This window comes from Chrysochloris asiatica, unplaced genomic scaffold (genome assembly GCF_000296735.1).
Source record: "Chrysochloris asiatica unplaced genomic scaffold, ChrAsi1.0 scaffold00131, whole genome shotgun sequence".
Taxonomy (NCBI): domain Eukaryota; kingdom Metazoa; phylum Chordata; class Mammalia; order Afrosoricida; family Chrysochloridae; genus Chrysochloris; species Chrysochloris asiatica.
Window position 1 is genome coordinate 8539706 of NW_006408649.1, and position 21286 is coordinate 8560991.

Below are 21286 nucleotides of genomic sequence, written 5' to 3' on the forward strand. Positions count from 1 at the left end.
TTGAAAACAACTACAAAGTAAAAAGAGGAAATAATGTAGATACAGAACTTCCAAATAGCAAGGAAATCTTGACAGCCGATTTCAAGATAAAACACATGGTTTTAAGTAGGAAAAAAATTAACAAATTACAGGATAACCACAAAGAAAAATAACATAGCTGCACATAAAAATTAAAAAGGAGGAAAATCAGAAAGATTTATCAAACTGAAGATTAACACAACTGAAATGAAATGTAAAGAAAACTCACAAACAAAAGGAACTCAGAATAAAAATTTATGTGGAACAAACAATCCACCAGTACCACCAAATAAAAACAAAACACACACACACACACACAAATTTCACACCAATCAATTCATACCTACTGATAATTACATTGAATGTAAAAGGATTAAAAGTACCAGTCAAGAGACATAAAGAGCAAGATGGGTAAAAAAACAGGATCTTTTAATATGATCCCTACAAGAGACATTAAAAAGATGGAGACAGCCTAAATGCCTATCAACAAAAGAATGGTTCAACAAACTGGTACATACACTAATGGAATATTTCAAAATGTTGAAGAATAATGATGAATCTGTGAAACTCCTCACAACATGGTTGAACATGGAGGACATTATGCTCAGTGAAATTAGTCAGTCACAAAAGGACAAATATTGTTTGAAACCAATGTAAAAAGTTAAAAAAAAAATGTTTTCTTGATATAAGAAACAATTTATGATGGTTAGGGCATGGGGGGAGGGACAAGGGAAAATTATTCATGGGCTAGAGAGTAGGTCCATATAAATGGAGAAAAGATTTATGTTGTCAGTGGCTTCATTTTGCTTAGATCCACCATAAACACTCATGGAAACAGCAATCAAAAAATCAAATGACGTGTTGCATTGGGCAGATACAAGACCTCTTTAAAGTGTTGAAGAGCAAAGATGTCAGCTTGAGGGCTAAGGTGCACCTGAGGCAAGCCATGGTATTTTCAATAACTTCATATGCATGCTAAAGTTGGATAGTGAATAAGGAAAATTGTAGAAGAATTAATTGATGCATTTGAATTATGGTGTTGGAAGAGAATATTGAAAGTACCATGAACTGCCAAAAGATCAAACAGGTCTGTGTTGGAATAAGTACGGCCAGAGTGCTCCTTGGAAGCCAGGATGGACAGATTTCATCTTTCATACTTCAGACATATTGTCAGGAGGGACCAGTCCCTGGAGAAGGATATCATGTTTGTAAAGTGGAGGGTCAGAGAAAAAGAAGACCCCCAATGAGATAGATTGGCACAGTGGCAGCAGCAATGGGCTCAAGCTTAGCAGTGTTTGTTAGGTTTGCCCAGGACCGGGCAGTGTGTCGTTCTTCTGTGCATAGAGTCGGTACCAACTCAATAGCACCTAACAACAATAAGAAAGAAAGTAGATAGATACATGTTAACATGAGTGACGGGGCAGGCAATGCACAACTAGGGGGCAGTTAGCAGAGGAAAGATGAAGGTAGTGAGAGACACAGGGAGGAATGCAATAGTTAAAGTGAATAGAGGTAAATACTGTTAACTGTTGATACATACAGGGGATTGCAATTATTGAATTAAGCAAAGTATATGACTTGATAAATGTAAAACTTATGATCTGCTCTGTAAACCTTCACTCAACTGACAAAGAGTTAGAAAATAAAAACCGGCAGTGTTGGCATCCTTGAGGGACTCAAATTGTGTCCCTTTTAAATATTCTTTGAATAAAAGGATATCTGAAGGGGCAAGATCAAAGAGTAAATAGGGTAAAGTTTTCCAGTGAAATTCTCAAATAACAGCCCTTGCTACTCTCGAAGAATGGGATTGCCATGATGAAAAAAAAATAATAAAAAAATGTTAGCATAGATTTCCTGGCCTTTTCTTCACCTGTGCAATTTTCTTGAAACTTCTTCATATAAGTTCCTGTGATTGTTCTAGAGTTTCAAATCTTGCATGGCTCTGCCAATTACCAAATGTATGATCTCAGCCATACATTTGAGTAAATCCATCAAGATTAATTCCATGGAATCCCCAAAACAGTCATCATAACCTTCTGAGCTGATGTAACTGCCTTGAATTTAACTGGTCCAGCAAATCACCTCAGAAGCCACATTCATTTGAACAGCAAGATCGGTGTTTCAAGCTCACCAGCTGCTCCTCAGAAACCCTATACAGGGTCGCTATGAGTTGGAACTGACTCGATGGCACTTAACAACAACAACAATGACATTAAAGGAACCCTTTGAGCATAGTGGGTTTACAGCCTCGGAAACCCTATACAAATCACTATGAGTTGGAAACAACTCCACAGCATACAACCACCAACCATGGCCAACAATGAAATAAAGAAAAGTGCATTACTGAGAGAACGTGTCTGCAGCCATCCAATGATCACAGAGACATGTTTAAACATGCTTTGTTTGTAATAAATCTGTGCATTTATGAACTGGAACCCTAATAGCAATACTTTTTGATGTACTCTTATTTACACAGCTAATGGGCCAAAACATTGTTGGAATCATGAGTTATCATATCAACACAGAGTAGGCAGAACTTCCAATGTGAATGCAGCTATACAAGTTTTCCATCTGTCTCCTAACTACTGGACAACAAATTGACACTGATTTGAAGCATTCCTCTGCACATGAACACACACTTTTTTTTCATCCTCATTCAGGGTATGGAATAAATTCATCCCTGCATTTCGCTGGGACAGACCAGATTGGGGGTAGGATTTTCCATGTGGGAAAGAGTCTGATGGAGGTGGATGGACCAAACAATTGTCTGGCTTCGACTCCACTGAACCCACTTTCACTTTATATTTCATCAGATGCCTTAGAAATGATACAATAGGACTAAAACTTGTTAAAGGACATTTCTTCACAAAATAAATGGTGCTGTTGAGCTACAAGTAGGGTGTGTGGCTTCTGTTGGACTTGTCAATCAAGAGACTCACAGAGGCCTGCAATGTTCCAGTTCAGGTTACCATGAGGCTACAGCTATGCCTGCAGATGGTCTGAAATGAGTTGAGCAAGCACTTGGGATAAGAACACTTCATCCACCTACCTCCGTTGGCCAGGAGGTTCTCTTGAACCTTCCCCTTTGCGTCTTCCATTACTTCTACCACGCTCTGAGCCATTCTCTTTATAAGGCTTTGGTGGGGAGGTAAAAAAAAAGAGAGAGAAACAGCCAGTTAGACGAGAAAAATATCCTACCATACTCTAATACATTGCTGGCAAGAAAATGAATTGCTATAACCATTTGGGGGAATATTCTGGCAATAAGTATGTAGATACTTAAAATGTTAATAGGTTTTGAACCAGTAATTCCACTTCTAGGAAACTATTTTGAGGAAATAGCACAAACAGATAAAGCTTTCTGAATAAAAAGATGTTCTTAATAATACTGTTACTACTAGCATTGAAACACTAGAAACAACTGGAAGATCCAACAATAGGGAATTGTTTAAATAAATGATGGTATATACAGCTAAGGGATTATGAAGCAGCTATGGAAAATGAGGCTTATAAAGAATTTCTAATACCATGGAATATGACATGCTACCTGGGAAAAAAAAAAACAAGATATAAAATTATGCATGTATTAAGATTGCAATGAATACAAATATTCTTCCTATTTAAATGTTTTCTAATATAATCTGGTATTACTATTATGAACCTTGGTGTGGTACTGTAGGATCAGCACTGGACTGCTAAACACAAGGTCGGCACCAGCCACTCTCGGAAACCCTATAATATAGGGTTTCTATAAGTTGGAACCAACTCTGTGGCACACAGTAACAGTTACTATTACAGTTAGAAAATAAGAAGACATCAGAAAATAGGAGGCTACAGAAGTATGAAAAAAAAGGAAGGGAAGCATAGGATTTGGCATATGTTATGCAGGTTTCAAATCTGGCATAGCTCTGCCAATTAACAAATATGTGATCTCGGCCAAATGTATTTAACTTCAGTTTTCTTATCTGTAAAATGAGAATTCTACTAATTTTTCAGGAGTCCTGGTGTGGCGCTGTGGGCTAATGCATCAGACTGCAAAGTCAGTTTGAACTGTAAGGTCGGTGGTTCAAGCTCACCAGCTGCTCCTTGGAAACCCTATACAGGGTCGCTATGGGTCGGAATCGACTCGACGGTACTTAACAACAACAATTAATTTTTCAGGATCACTATTAATATTATTAATGTAACTAAACAGGCACCAAGCATGTGGAAGCAAAAATGATCTGTTCTGGGCGAGTTATCACTTAGAAATCCACTGGAAAACATACTAAACTAGGGGCAAAGCATAAAAGCCCTGATAATACAAATCTTTGCTTCAGGCCATCTCTCCACGTGCCCTCCTCCTCCCCTGAGAAAGGAGGTCGTGTTCACAGGCAGGGTGGACGTGGGTCATTTAATTCCAATGTAGTACAGTCCTGTGTTGCTTAGTGTCTATGTTAACTTCTGTGAAATAGGATGTGAAGTGAACTGACATTGAACAAACACCATATCTTAGTCTGGTCCTTCTTTGTCTTTAAGCATCTTGAACAAGTTTCATGCCTTAATAGTGATTGATACAGACCCCTCTCACATATTCAGTAGCCTTGTAACTTTCAATGTCGCCTATTCTTGGAAACATTTCCTTCTTTCTGAGGATTGTTGTAATTACAGAGTGTGATATGCATAAATCACAAGCACTAGTATTCACTGATTTTCCACCTTCACGTTGTTTAATAACATTTGTTTCACTTCCAAACCCATACTTCTCTTTTACCTCTTGCTACTGCTGTCACTAAGGAGCTCTGGTAGCATAGTGGTTATGAGTCAGGTTGCCAACCTCAAGGTCAGCAGTTTGAAACTACCAGCGGCTCCGCGGGAGAAAGATGAGGCTTTCTGCTCCCATAAAGATTTACAACCTCGGAAACCCTGTGCAGGGTCACTATGAGTCAGAACCGACTCCACGGTACTCAACAACAACAACAACAACAATAACTGCTGTCACTACTGCTGGTGTACTGGTGTGGCGCTGTGGGTTAATGCGCTGGAATGCAAGGTCGGTTTGAACCGCAAGATCGGTGGTTCAAGTTCACCAGCTGCTCCTTGGAAACCCTATACAGGGTTGCTATGAGTCAGAAATGACTCGATGGCACTTAACAACAACAACTGCTGTCACTAGCACTGGTTTTGAGAGCCATGATGCACTTCATGGTAATATTTTTAAAATAATTTTAAATAGAGAGCTAACTCTACAACACAAGAGATGTGCAGTACACGAGACTGGCAGTTGCTGTCTATGAGTCAAAGCAGCCACAGTAATATAGTAAAGGCTTTAGATAGAAAGTACAATACATATGTAAGCCAGTAATGTAAGTGTTTACTGTTGACTATCAAGACTTATGTCTTATAGGTTATACATGCTGTCATTGTTTAATGCCATGGAATCCATTCAGACTCAGTCACCCTGTATAAGGTTTCCAAGAAGTGGCTGGTGGGTTTGAACCACCAACCCTGCAATTAGCAGTCCAGTGCTTACCCTACAGCAACACAGCAGGAGCCCAGGTTTACATAAACACACACATATTGGTAGCATATATACTGTACCATTATACAGTTGGAGTCCTGGTGTGGCTCTGTGGGTTAATGCACTGGACTGCAAAGTTGGTCCAAACCACGAGGTCAGCGGTTCAAACTCACCAGTTGCTCCTCAGAAACCCTATACAGAGTCGCTATGGGTTGGAACCACTTGACTGCACTTAATGAACAACAACAATTATACAGTTGGCAGCGTATTCACTTTGGATACAAGAAATATGAGAAGCACATGGTACATGCAGGAAGCTATCTATTGTATTCAGTACATCCCATTCTTCAATAGGGACTTCGGAATTATTTTATAACCCAAAGGGACCACAGACACATATATGCAGTTGTACGTCATCCAAACGGATGTCATGTGGTACATAAATTAACGTGGTTTTCTTAGCACTGACAATGCTGACCAGGAGACTGGGGGCTGATAAAGCTAGGGAAGAACACTGAGAGGTCCTGGAGAAAAGGAAGATGGGAGGGAAGCAACTTGTTTTCCCATCAAAGCAATAGGTGATCATGATCCAAAATTGAAATATACAAGTATACAGTAGTTAATACAAAATGAACAACCAGATTCTCTCAACCAAGAGGAAATACATGCATTTTGGCATATTTCCAAAAGGTGTAACATTTCCATGGTTTGAGTTGACGTCAGTTTTTGGTAGCAGCTACTGTTTAGCTACCAAGTGCCAAACACGCAATAATTATTGCCTCATTATCCCTCACAAAAATTCCAGAAAGGTGGATATTATTTAATTTTACAGATTGGGAAACTGTGAAAGCTCTCTACATTCCAACCATCCAGTTTGTATGTGAACTCCAAAGTCTATGCTCCTAGCTACCAAACCACACTGCTATCTTTAGTCACTGTGGACTACTGCATCACTGTGTGTCAGAATCTGCTAGATGACCGTGGGCTTTTGGGTATGAGTTTGGGATTAAATTTCCAACAATATTCACATGTCTCAGAATACTGGATCTGCATCAACTAATTACATTTTTGTTGTTAAGTGCCATCAAGTCAGTTCCCACTCATAGTGACCCTGTACAGCATTTCTGAGGAACAGGTGGTGGGTTTGAACTATTGACCTTGTGGTTCGCAGTCCAGTGCTTGTCCTGCAGCGCCACATCAGAAGTCAGCCTTAGACAATTCACCTAACTACATAATCTCAATCTCAGTTTCTTCAAGTGTAAAATGTGGGCAACAATGCTCACTTAGCACAGAATTTAGTGTAATGCATGCATGTATAAAGTACCAGGTCTCTGAAGTGTGAGAAAATATCTTTAGTTTGTAGCTCCTGATGGGCTCTTGGCCCAAGAAGGCAGAGATCTGGCTCCAGGTAGGATTAGCAGGAGATATGAGGAAGAGATTCCTGGTGTGGTGCTGTAGTGTAAGCACTTGACCACAAGGCTGGTTTGAACCACAAGGCCAGCTATTCAAACTTATCAGCTGCTCCTCAGAAACCCCAGACAGGGTCGCTATGACAGCACTTAACAACATGAGGAAGCGAGAGAGTGAAGTGTTTCCCTCCCAGTTCCAGTAACCTCTCCCTCTTCTCATCCCTTCCAGCCTAGGCATATGACAACTCTTTACTACAAGGCTAGTGCCTTGGATGCCACCCCTATCCCTAGTGGTTCCCCTATAGCACACAACACAAACACAAACATTGGGTCTTTTTACAAATAGACTCTCCTCATTCTGACTCTTATCAACAACAACAACAAATTATCCTAATTGGAGTCTTCTGTTATCTGTTAGAATGCTGACCAAACACATTCATTTGTTTATTCACTCACTTATTTGCCAAATTCCATATATTAAGCAATTAGTTAATTGAAAAATGTGGTATCAGGATTGGAGGAAGGCTCATTAACAACCTGTAATATGGAGATGATACAACATTGCTTGCTGAAAGTGAAGAGGACTGAAAATATTTACTGATGAAGATCAAAGAGCACAGCCTTCGGTATTGATTGCATCTCAACTCAAGGAAAACAAAAATCCTCACCACTGGACTAATAAACAGCATTCTTATCAATGGAGAAAAGACTGAAGTTGTCAAAGACTTCATTCTTCTTGGATCAACTACCAACACTCACGGAAGCATTAGTCAAGAAATCAAACGACGTATTGCATTAGGCAAATCTGCTGCACAAGACCTTTTTAAAGTGTTGAAGAGCAAAGGTGTCAGCTTGAAGACTAAGGTGCGCCTGACCGAAGCCATGGTATTTTCAATAACCTCATATGCATGCGAAACTGGACAGTGAATAAGGAAGACCGTAGAAGAATTGATGCTTTTGAGTTATGGTGTTGGAGGAGAATATTGAAAGTGCCATGGGCTGTCCATAGAACCAACAGATCTGTGTTGGAAGAAGTACAGCCAGACTGCTCCTTGGAGGCCAGGATGGCCAAACTTCGTCTCTCATACTTCGGACATATTGTCAGGAGGGACCAGTCGCTGAAGAAGGATATCATGTTTGGTAAGCGTCACAGAAAAAGAGGAAGACGCCCCCAATGAGATGGATTGGCCAAGTGGCAGCACCAATGGGTTCAAGCATGGTAACAATATCACTATTGTTGGCCCAGGATTGGGCAGTGTTTGGTTCTGCTGTGCACAAGGTCGCTATGAGTTGGTACCAACTCAATGGCACCTAACAACAACAACAGCAACAATAAGCAACTAATATGTGGCAAATGGATTCCTGGTGTGGCACTCTAGGATCAGCACTAGACTGTGAATCACCGGGTCAGTGGCTCAAACCCATCAGCTGCTCCTCAGAAACCCTATATAGAGTCACTGTGAGTTGGAACCAACTTGATGGCACTTAACAACAACAACATATGGTACACACTATTCTAGATGCTAAGAACAAAACACTAAGATGCTACCATTGGTCTCTTCCCATCCCAAGTAAGGAAGAGTGAAGGAAATCAAAGATTTATAGATTGAAATGGATTTACAGATTAAAGACAATGGATTAATGGACCATACAAACCTCAGCTTCAACAACCTTGAGACCAGAAGCAGGTGGTACCCAACTACCACTGATGACCACTCTGGAAGGTACTGCATAAAGTGGGAGAAAGATGTGGAACAAAACTCACAAATCACGAAAAAGACTAGCCTTACTGATCAGATAGATACTGGTGGGACCCCAGAGACTAGGACCCTTAGCCTCCCTTTACGACTGGAAATGAACTCACTCCTGAGGCTAAATTTTCAGCCAGACAATAGACAGTTCTAAAAGGTGAGCAATAACACTAGAGAGTTACACACTCCTTAAAATCATCAACCATTTGACATCAAAAGGGTAGCATTTGCCAAGGACAAAGTTCAGAAGGGGGGGGGAGGGGAGGCAGAGAGCGGTTAGGAAAGAAGGAGGAAAGAAAACAGGAAACACAAAGAGAAGTAAATTAAGAAATTAAGTGATATTACATTGTGCGGATTGCTACTAATGGCATGAAAAAAATGTCTAAGAATTGTTGAATGGAAAACTAATTTGCTCTATAAACCTTCACCTAATTCACAATATAAAGCTACTAGGGGAAAAAAAAATTAGCAAAATCCTTGCTGTCATGGTACTTCTATTCCATGCAATCAATAGATCTATTGTTAACTTTATTACAGTAAGATGTCCAAGTTGTTGTCTCATATTGCCATAGCCCCTGTAATACTTTTAACAATCATTTGCTTACGTGTAGGCTGTAGTAACTTCCACAACAGCTGCTCAGGAAGTGTAAGCTGAATAAATAAATGAACCCTTACACTCCTGTAATACCTAATATATCAAGCACTTCCTTCCTAATACGAGAAAATCTAAAAACAGAGCTCATGTATCAATTTATTCATGACTCTTTCTGCTGCTTCCAACTCTAGCTTCTATGAAGTCTTAAACTGTAACAAGTGTGACTGCATGCTTGCCCTTAGGCATGTACACCACCACTGGAATGCCTCAGAATAACATGGCCTGGCAAAACTACTGGAAAATGCACTTGTTCCACGTGACAACGCAACAGCTTTGGCCTAACTGTGATCATTAACTAGAGCCATCAACACACTGTGTTCTAATTGAATACTCAATCTTTCTCACTAAACTATTTAAAAGTTTCTCTTTTCACCTTACACTTTCTTAAGCGCATAACTAATTCCTTACTATTTGCACATTTGGAGTATGTCTGCTTTGATATTAAAAACAATGCTGCAATAGTTACACATACGAATATATATTGCCCACTTGTGCAGGTGTACATGTAGAATGCATTGCTAAAAGAGCAGCTACTGGAACAAAGGGACTGAACACCTGCAGTTTTAAATAATTAAGGTCAAATTACCCTCCCAATGAGTCAGAACCGACTAGAAGGCACTTAACAACAACAATCCTCCCAATGTACTAAGCCGGTTTACACTCCCACTAACAATGTATGAGAGCGCCTGCTTCCCTAAACCCTCACCAACATTGTTGTTGATGTTAGGTGCTGTTGAGTATACAACAAAATGAGACACTGCTGGGTAGCCACTGTGTTTATACATCTCCTTGAGGTTCTTCCTCATTTTCAGGGACCCTTTACTTTATTGTCGTTGTTGATAAATGCCGTGGAGTCGGTTCCGACCCATAGCGACCCTCTAGAGGATTTCCGAGGAGCCACTGGTGAGCTTGAACCACCAACCTTGCAGTTCAAACTGACTGCGCCACACCAGCATGACATCATTCTCCTGGTACTGGTCCCTCCTGATGACATGTCTAAAGTAAAGTCTCTCCATTCTCACTTCAAAGGGGAATTCTGGCTGTACTTCTTCCAACACACACTATTCTTTGCCCACATCACCTCAATTCTTCTTCAGTCTTGCTTAGTTGTAGTCCAGTTTCTGCATGCATAATACAAAAACAAAACCCACTGCCATTGAGTTGATTCCCACTCATAGAGACCCTATGTAGGGTTTCCGGGGCTGAAAATCTTTACAGGAGCAGGGAGCCTCCTCATCTTCCTGTGGAGTGGCTGGTGGATTCAAACTGCAGACATTGTGGCCATCAGCCCCAACACGTAATCCACTACCAGGGTTGTTGTTGTTGTTAAGTACCGTGAAGTTGGTTCTGACTCATAGTGACCCTGTACAGGGTTTCCGAGGCTGCAAATCTTTAAGGGAGCAGAAAGCCTCATCTTTCTCTCATGGAACAGCTGGTCGCTTCAAACTGCCGACCTTGAGGTTAGCAGCATGATTTTTAACGTTTACGCTACCAGGGTAGTAGTAGAAAATACCATGGCTTGGGAAGGCACACCTTAGTCTTCAAGGTGACTGATATTTTGTTTATTTATAACACTTTAAAGAAGTGTTTTACAGCAGATTAGCCCAATGCATCATTTGATTTCATCCTGCTTCCATGAGCGTTGATTGTGGATCTAAGAAAATGAAATCCTTGACAAATTCTACCTTTTCTCAATTTATCATGTTGTTGCTTTTGGTCCAGTTGTGAAGATTTTTGTTGTCCTTATGTTGAGGTATAAGCAATACGGAAGATTGTTATCTTAGATCTTGATAAGTATTTCAAGTATTCTTCACTTTGATCATACAAGGTTCTGTCATCTGCATATCTCAGGCTGTTAATGAGTCTTTCTCCAATTCGGATGCCAGCTTCTCAGATTAGGTGCTCAGCATACAGATTGAAATACGTATGGTAAAAGGATACAACTCTGATGCACACCTTTCCTAACTTTTAAACTACGCAGTATCTCCTTGTTTGAATGACTGCTTCTTGGTCTATGTACAAGTTTCACATAAGCACAATTAATTGTTCTGGAATTCCAAGTCTTTGCAATGTTATACACAGTTTGTTACGATTCACAGTTGACTGCCTTTGCAAAGTCAATAAAGCACAGGCAAACATCTTTCTGGTATTCTCTTCTTTCAGCCAAGATCCATCTGACAACAGCAACCATATCCCTCATTCCACATTCTCTTTAAATCCGGCTTGAATTTCTTGCCAACATTAGGTATTACGGATCTTACTCTTTGCCAATCTGATAGCTGGAAAATTACATCTCACTGTTGTTCAGATTTAGATTTCTTTGGTCACCAGTGAGGCTGGACAAATTTTTATATCTTTACTGGTTCTACAAAAGGCTATTTTCTACTTCTGTGAATTCATGTTCCTATCTTGTGCATTTGAGCTCAAGAGCAAAGATGCCATTTTGAAGACTAAGGTGTACCTGACCCAAATCCTGGTATTTTCAATAGCCTCATATGCATGTGAGAGTTGGATAATGAATATGGAAGACCATAGAATATTGATACGTTTGAGTTACGGTGTTAGAGAATAATATTAAAGGTACCATGGACTGCCAGGAGAACAAACAAATCTGTGTTGGAAGAAGTGCAGCCAGAATGTTCCTCAGAAGACAGGATGGTGAGACTTGGTCTCTAATACTCAGACATGTTATCAGGAAGGACCAGTGTTTGGAGAAGGGCATCAGTCTTGACAAAGTGAAGGGTCAGTGAAAATGCGGAAGACACCCAGCGAGATGGATTGGTACAGAGGTAGCAGCAATGGCTTTAAGCATAACAACTGTGAGGATGAAACAGAACAGGACAGATTCTGTTGTACACAGGATCACGATGAGTTAGAACCGACTTACAGCAGCTGACAACAACAGCTTTTGCATGGGTTTTTCACTGTCTTGCTCATCGTTTTCTTATTGATTTTAAAGGACACTTCCCTATGTTGGAGGTAATTATCTTGAGAAAATGTTTTGAGTGAGGTAACATCCCCATTTTAAAGATGAAAAATTAAGACTTGTAGAGAGAAAGGTCAATATACATAACTAACAAATGTCAAAACAGAAATTGAACCCAAGCCTGGATGGCTCAAAGCCTATGTATGCTCTTCAGTGCTAAGTGTAAACTAAATTCCAGCACTTTTCTCAAAAATAAGTCATGAAAATGTATATGAATTCACAAGGAAAACATAAAAATCATATTTTTAATTTAAAAAGAAAATTATAAAATGGCACATAAGGATCATGGTAGATGTTAGTTATACTGGTGTTTATGTTGTTGTTGTTGTTATGTGCCATGGAGTCGGCGGCACTTAACAACAACAACAACAACGCTACTATGTAGAGGAAATGTTAACAAAATTATCAACAAGGAAGGGTAAAGATACATAAACAGAGATATGGTTTATATACTTCATTTGAATTGATAAAATGCTAACACTAGCCTAGTGTGTATGTGTGTGTGTGTGTATATATGTGCATGCATGCACACCTACAGCAACCACTAAAATAGCGATACAAAGCATTCACTCAAAAACACTGTAAATAAATCCAAATGGATTTCCGAAAAATGTTTAACTCAAAGGAAAAAGAAAACAAATAAAAACTTGAGAGAAAAGAAAACAAAATATAAAATGGTAGATTTAAAGCAGTAATCTGTCAATAATGATTTTAAGTATAAATGGCATAAATAGACCAAGTAAAAGACGGAGTCCTGATGGCACTGTATGATAAGCACTAGCCATATGGCCAACCATAAGGCTAACCATATGCTAACCATAAGGCCAACAGTTCAAACCCACCAGCCGCTCAATGAGAAAAAGATGAGGCTTCCTACTCCTGTAAAGATTTACTGCCTTGGAAATCCCATGCAGGGTCGATATAAATTGGAATCGACTCACTGGCAATGGGTTTTAATAGGTAGAGCAGATAAAAAACCATGACTTACCAATACGTTGGTTTTTTATCTACTCTATCTGGTGTGGTGCTGTGAACTAATGCATCAGACTGCAAAGTTGTTTGAACTGCAATATTGCTGGTTCAAGATCACCAGCCGCTCCTTGGAAACCCTATACAGGGTTGCTACGGGTCAGAATTGACTCGACAGCACTTAACAACAACAACCTATCTACTTCTACTTCCAGAAGAACAAACAAATCTGTTTTGGAAAAATACAGCTAAAATGATCCTTAGAAGTGGGGATGGCAAGATACAGCTGTCAAAAAATCTATTCACTGTAGATACATATATTTCATAGTATATAAATGTTATCAACCAATCAAGCATGACAACTATGAGTGTACATGTGAGAGCTGTTTGTCTTGTTCAAGGAAGAGTCAGAACAAACATCTGATGCTTAAAATTCCCCCAAACTTACACAGGCGCAGCATTAAAGGTGAGGGAACTGGAACTACAAATCCGTAGATTCACAGAAAACAAAAATAAATGATCTGTAAACGTTAGGGAAAAAAACTCAACCTCAACTGCCTTGAAATATCATTTTTCACTTATCAGATTGGCATATTACAAAGATTCATAATTTACAGCATTGGCAAGTACTTTGGAAACCAGGAATACTAAATGCACTGTTGATAAGAAGTGTTAACTGGTACAACCTTACTAGAGAGTACTTTTAGAATAGCTAATGTAGGTTAAAGGATTGGGCTGCTAACTGTAAGTTACAGTGTTGGCAGTTTGAATCCACCAGCAGCTCCATGGGAGCAAGATGAGCTTGTCATCGCCTGTAAAGATGTACAGTTTCCGAATCTCAGAAAGAGCATTTCTACTGTGTCCTATGCGATCCCAATTCATAGGGATCGTATAGGACACAGTAGAAATGCTATGACTGAAATCTTGGTGTGGTGCTGTGGGTTAATCCGCCAGACTATAAAGCCCTTTGAACTGCAAGGTCAGCAGCTCAAGCTCACCAGCTACTCACCAGCCACTCCTTGGAAACCCTATACAGGGTTGCTATGGGTTGGAATCGACTCGACAACACTTAACAACAACAAATAGTTATGACTCTATTTTAGTAAAACATAAGAATATATAAATGCATGTTCTTTTGTTGTTGTTAAATGCCATCTAGTCAGTTCCAACTCATAATGATCTTGTATAGGGTTTCCAATGAGTGGCTGGTGAGTTTGAACTGCTGATCTTGTGGTTTATCCTACAGAGCCACACAAGACTCCACATGGTTATATGGTGGTGGTCGCTGTGTGCCGAGGAGTCGCTTCCAACTCATAGCGACCCTGTACAGGGTTTCCGAGGATGTAAGTCTTTAGTGGTACAAACTGTTTGTCCACAGCCTGGTGTGGCGCTGTGGGATAATACACTGGACCATTGTGGGATAATTCACCAGCCTTGGAAACCCTATACAGGGTCACTATGAGCCAAAACTGACTCAAAGGCACTTCACAATGGCTCTGATGATGCCGTGGGTTAGGCATTAGCCTGCTAATGCAAGGTCTACTGTTTAAACCCATCAGTGTTCAATGGGAGAAAGGTGAGGCTTTCTGTTCTGGTAAGATTTACAGCCTGGAAACCCTATACAGTGTCTCTATGAGTCAGAATTGATTTGATGGCAATAAGTATTTTTAGGAATCTAAATGTTGGAGTCCTGGTGTGGTGCTGTAGGAAAAGCACTAGATTGTTAACCACAAGGTCAGCAGTGCCTACACATCAGCTGCTCCTGAAAACCTTACACAGGGTTGCTATGAGTCAGAACCAACTCAACAGCATTTAACAACAACAAATGTTGACAGTTCAAATCCACACAGAGACTTCAGTAAAGATCATAGTGAAGAAAAGCTTTGGAAGCAGTTCTAATCTGTAACACATCGGGTCACCATGAGTTGGAATTGAACTATGTAGAGCTGGGTTGTGAATCAAGGTTTACCAAGGTGGGAGCTAAACCTCACACTCACCCACCCTCTCTTTTCTGTGGGAAGAAGAGCTAGGTCTCCCATATCCAGTTCTCTTCACGACAAATCTAAAAGTCAAACTCACTGCTGTAAAGTATATTCCAAGTGATTGTGGTCCCAAAGGACAGAACAGAACAGTCCCAGAGGGTTTCTGAGACTATAAATCCTTACAGAAACATCCTGTCTCATCTTTCGCTCATGGAATGGCTGATGGATTCAAACCACTGACCTACAGTTAGTTCAGCTCTTAACCCAATGCATAACCAAGACTCATTTCTTCAGGACAGAAAGGTAGATATAAGGGTCCCCAGAACAAGTCTCAGAGTCCTGGTATAGTGCCATAGGATAAACACTGGACTGCAAGGTTGGTTTGAACCACAAGGTCGGCAGTTCAAACTCACCAGCTACTCCTCAGAAACCCTATACAGGCTCCCTATGAGTTGGAACTGACTCTAAGGCACTTAGCAACAACAACAAAGAACAAGTCTATGCAACTGAAAAGAGAATGCTTCCCTCTCCCCATTGGGTTTTCTGGAAAATCTAGGTGAAGGAGAACAGTTCTGGTTTGGTTTTCAATTTATCTAGATATCTGTGAGGAGGGTGTGTGCAGGGGAATGGCATACTGGGGTTTCCTTAAGGTTCTAAATGACTTGTAATTAGGGAGCTCTTTCCCAGAGTCTTTGGAAAGGTACTTTGCATAGAGATACCTAAAATTCTCAAAGCAAACAAGAGTTAAACTCTCAAAAACTGAGGAAACTGAGGCTCAGAGAAGCAAAAAAAAGGTGTTGAAGGTTACTTAGCTGGCGGGAAGCACAGTCAGCTAGCAGTCACTGCCCACTTTCAAAAGTAAGTCTACTCTATAACCACTGCATAACCCAAGCTGTCCCTACAGGACCTAGTTAGCATTCCTTAATGTTTGCAGAGCCACACTACACCCAGTCTCCCTCCTTCAGTCCAGATGAACCCTGGAAACCCTGAAGGTTTACACACAAAGACCTGGGAGTCTGTTTTCTCCCTGCTCCATGGTGATTAATTAAACCCTCACCCACCTACCCACCACTGCCACCACCACCTCGTTGGGCTCCTTTGTCTTTCAGCTTCCTCCTCAACCAAGGCACAGTGAACTAACGTGCCCTGCAGCAAAGTCATTAGGAAAATGTGACTAGAAATGACTTTCTTTAAAAACCAACAAAGACCCGACAAAGCTTCTGGAAGGTTCAGTGCCCTGGTGGATTCTAACTACAGAACCTTCCATGGTTTGAATTTCAGCCTTGCTTCTCCAAATGGGAAGTCTAAATAAAGACAGATCATATTCAAATGAGACTACAATTGATGCAAACATTTTGAGATTCTTCTCTTCATACTGGTGGTGGTTATGTACTGTGGAATCGGTTCCAAATCATAGCAACCCTGAATAGAGTTTCCAAGGCTGTAAAACTATGGGAGCAGAAAGCCTCATCTGTCTCCTGCGGAACAGCTGGTAGTTTCAAACTGCTCACCTTGAGGTTGGCAGCCTGATTCGTAACAATTATACTACCTGGGTAATACAAACAGTTACTAAATGGTTGGAGGTTCAAGTCCACCCAAGGACATCTTGGAAGAAAGGCCTGGCAACCACTTCTGAAAAAATAACATTGAAAACCCTGTGGAACACAGTTCGACTCTGACACACATGCTGCCATGAGTCAAAATTAACTTGGAAGGCCAAATGGTTTTCTCTGCATACTGTCTCACAGCCATTCGGCAAAATTGCTTTTGTTAATCAAAACAGAATTCTCTTTGGCGAAGGCAGCATTATGATACAGCTTGATTCATCAACTTTGTGGCCTGCCCAGCAGAGTTGTGGTTGTTGCTATTGTTACGTGCTGTCAAGTCAGTTCCAAGTCATAATGACCCTATAAAGAGTTTCCAAGGAGCAGCTGGTAGGTTTTTTACCTTCGGCCTTATGGTTAACAATCCAATCCTTATCCTATAGAGCCACACTAGGCCTCTCAGCAATGTTGATCCTCTTCAAAAAGCCAAATTTACCCTCAGAGAAAGCATCTGCCCTTCTGATGAGATGGACAAGGAAGGCTCCTGGTTCTGAGCTCAGTTCCCAGAGATTATTGTTGTTAAATGTCGTTAAGCCGATTCCAACTCACAGCAACCCTGTATAGGGTTCCGAGGAGTGGCTGGTGAGCTTGAACTGCCAACTTTGTGGTTCATATGGACCTTGAGGTCCAGTGCTTATATACAGAGAAGTACTAATAAAAAGCTCTGGGGGCCTGCAGTTCTTTAGAAATAACTGGACATCTAGGTGGCGTAGTGGATTAAGTAATGGACTGCTAACCAAAATCTATGGTTTAAACCCATGAGATGCTCTTCAGGAAAAAGATGAAGCTGTCTGCTCCCATAAAAATGTACAGTCTCACAAACCCCAAGGAGCAGTCCTACTCTGCTACAATGGACACTTTGACTCAGAATTGACTCCATGGCAGTGGATTTGGGTTTGGGGCTAAATTGGGAAGGAACAATACACACTTAAGTTCTATCGTTTGCTGAAGATTTACAGCCTCGGAAACCCTATACAGGGTCACTATAAGTTGGAACCGACTCCACAGCACATAACAACAACAACATATGCATGTGAAAGTTGGACGATGAATAAGGAAGACCTAAAAACAACTGATAGTGAAGTTGGCCCAAGATTGGGCAGTGTTTCGTTCTGCTGTGCATAAGGTCGCTATGGGTCGGTACTGACTCAATGGCACCTAACAACAACAACAAAAACAACTGATGTGTTTTGAATTATGGTGTCGGTCGAGAATTAACTATACCATGGACTGTCAGAAGAATGAGCAGCAAATCTGTGTTGGAAGAAGTACAGTCAAAATGTTTCTGTGAAACAAGGATACATAACGAGACTTCATGCACGTCGGACATTTTATCAGGAAGGACCAGACCCTGGAGAAGGAGATCATGTTCGGTAAAGTGAAGTGTTAGCAAAAAGAGGAAGACTCCCAATGAGGTGAACTGACACAGTAGCTGCAACAATGGGTTCAAACATAACAGGGACTGTGAGGTGGTCCAGGACCAAGCAGGAGCAATATTTCCTTCTGTAGTACACAGGCTCTCTAGGATTCGGAACCTACTAGATACCACCTCGCAACCAATGAGTTATACACATAAATGGGCATTACAATATGTGAATTATATCTGAAATTCAGAAATGTTTAAAGGCTATTCTTTCCCCTTGGCTTTAATGGTAAGACCAGCCCAAAGGACAATGCCAAGGACTGGCTTGGTCCCAACAATAATGTAGTTAGCCGCCCTTGTGTTCGATGTCATCACTTTCTCCAAAGTTCCTTTGGCTCTACTGCTCTTCTTTTCAGACACTACTGTATTTCATAATTACAAAAAAATGACTGTAAGTCCAGCCCTGGGTCACAGTCCTAGGCAGGCCATGGCCATCTTTCTCCTGGTTTTCTTCACGGCTTTCCAGAGGAATTTCCCTCAGAATACATATCTTATCATGGCTAGTACTGCTGAAACTGTGGTAGGGGTTTCCCAAGAAATTCAAGCATGGATTTTCAAACTCTTTAGCAGTGTTTACACCTGTCTTCCCAGTCTCATCTTTCTGCAATTTATGCCAGCCTTCCTGGTTAAACTGGAATATCCTGAGTCATCCGGATGCTGCTTATCCTTGTAACTCAGCCCAAGTGCCACCTTTTCTAAGCAAGCTGCCCTAACAAATACAATACACCCCCACCCTACTACGTGCTACTTCTTGCACTCAACAAATATTTATTTCAGAGCCAATTATATGCCAGACAATGTTGTGAGCACATAAGAGTGAACAGAAAAAAAATTCCTATTCTCACAGTGCTTACATTCGAACATAACCTGCAGATCAGTTAGCACACTTCATTACGAGTGTGGTTTCCTCGTCTGGTACCTAACTAAACTAAGAAATATCTGAAGAGTACTTCATTGTGCTATTACTAGCTCCCAAAAAGTACAATGGCTCCTAGAAAATACACAGTCACTTTGAAAATGCTAGCTGACTAAACAAAACGCTGTAAAATGTGAAGCGGAACGTTGGTCAGAGGCTACCCAGAGCTACTACAGTAGTCAGTCATTCCTACGTTATGCACTGACCCACTGACCATCTAGCACGAAGATTGCTCTGTGCTCAATCAACTCATCACCAAGAATGTGCACCCCTCAGTTTCCCTGTTGTTAATGATTAAATTGTGGCCTCCCCAAAACATGTTGTTAATTCTAGCCTCTGTGCCTGTGGTTATAATCTCGTTTTGTTGTTATGTGCTATCAAGTCGGTACTGATTCATAGAAACCCTATGCACAACAGAATGAAACATCACCTGGTCCTGCGCCAACCTCACAATCGTTGTTACACTTAAGCCCATTGCTGCTGACACTGTGCCAATCTACCTCAATGGAGGTCTGTCTTCCTCTTTTTCAATGACCCTCCACTTTAAGAAGCATGCTCTCCTTTTCCAGGGACTTGTCCTTATTATAATATATCCAAAGTATTAGGGATGAAGTCTGGCCATCCTGACTTCTAAGGAGCATTCAGGCTATACCTCATCCAACACAGATTTATTTGTTCTTTTGGCAATCCATGGTACTTTTAATAACCTCCTTCAACACCATAACTCAAATGCATCAGTTCTTCTATGTTCTTCTTTATTCACTGTCCAACTTTTGCATGCATATGAGGCTTCTGAGTCAGGTGCACCTAAGTCCTAAAACTGACATCTTTGTTCTTTTACCTTTAAAGAGATCTTGTGCAGCAGATTTTCCTATTGCAATATATTTTCCCATTTGGGGATGGCTTTTCTTTGCTGTGTTAGTAAGGTAAGATTAGCATAGAGTTTATTTTAATTCAATCTCTTTGAGATATAAAAAAATTACACAAGCATCTGAAAGAAGTAAAGATGGAGAAAGAGAGATGCCAAGCTACATGAAGATCACCCAGCAGCAGACGCTCAGAAGAGACAAAGACCTTCCCCCAGAGCCAACATACAGAGGAAATCTTCCCCTAGAGCCTGCAAATGAATGTGAAAGTTGGACAATGAATAAGGAAGACTGTAGAAGAATCAATGCATTTTAATTTTGGTGTTGGCTAAGAATATTGAACAAATAAATCTGTCTTGGAAGAAGTACAGCTAGAACGCTCCTTAGAAGTGAAGGTAGCAAGACTTCATTTCTCATACTTTGTACATGCTCTTAGGAAGGACCAGTCCTTGGAGAAGAACATCATTTTTAATAATGTGGAGTGTCAGTGAACAAACAGAAGACCTTCTGCAAGACGGATTGACACAGTAGCAGCAACAATGGGCTCAAACATAACAACAATTATGAGGATGGTGCAAGACCGGGCAGTGTCTTGTTCTGTTGTGCATTGGGTTGCCATGAGTCAGAACCCACTTGATAGTACCTCACAATAGAATGGCTATGATGAAAAAATGGTTGGTGACGATGTGAGGAAATTGGAACTCTCTCCATTGTTGATAGGAATGCAAAATTGTACAGTCATTATGGAAAACAGTGCAATGGTTCTGCAAAAAACTAACAGCAAAACTACCATATGTTCCAGCAATTCCATTGCCTACGTAAATGCCTAAAAGAGTAAAAACAGAGACTTGTAAGCCAATAATCACTGCATCACTATCCACAATATCTAAAAGGTGAAAACAATGCTCATCAACAGTGGAATGGGTCAACAAAATGTGGCACATTCATACAATGGAACACTACTTAGCCAGCAGGAGAAGTTACGTCTGAATACATGCTACAATATGAATGGAGCTTGATGAAGCAATGTTGAGTGAAATAAGTTAACCGCAAAAGGACAATAATGTATGGCCTCACTGGTGGGCTTGAACGGCTGACCTTGTGATTAGCACTCCAGTTCTTATCCTACAGCACCACACCATTTGGAATGGTAGGTAACTTAGAAAGCAAGTCAGAGAAAGTATATGAGCTCTCTGTTGTTGTTGTT

General features: G+C 40.6%; 1 protein-coding gene across 2 annotated transcripts in view; it reads right to left on the minus strand.

Annotated features, from left to right (window-relative positions):
* Nucleotides 1-21286, minus strand: part of ATP6V1C2 (ATPase, H+ transporting, lysosomal 42kDa, V1 subunit C2) — a 111786-nt gene that overhangs the window by 58393 nt on the left and 32107 nt on the right. For both annotated transcript variants that reach the window (XM_006869460.1, XM_006869459.1), the window contains exon 3: nt 3068-3153. In XM_006869460.1, the coding sequence (XP_006869522.1) occupies nt 3068-3153 (86 nt within the window). The remainder of the gene's footprint in view (nt 1-3067; nt 3154-21286) is intronic.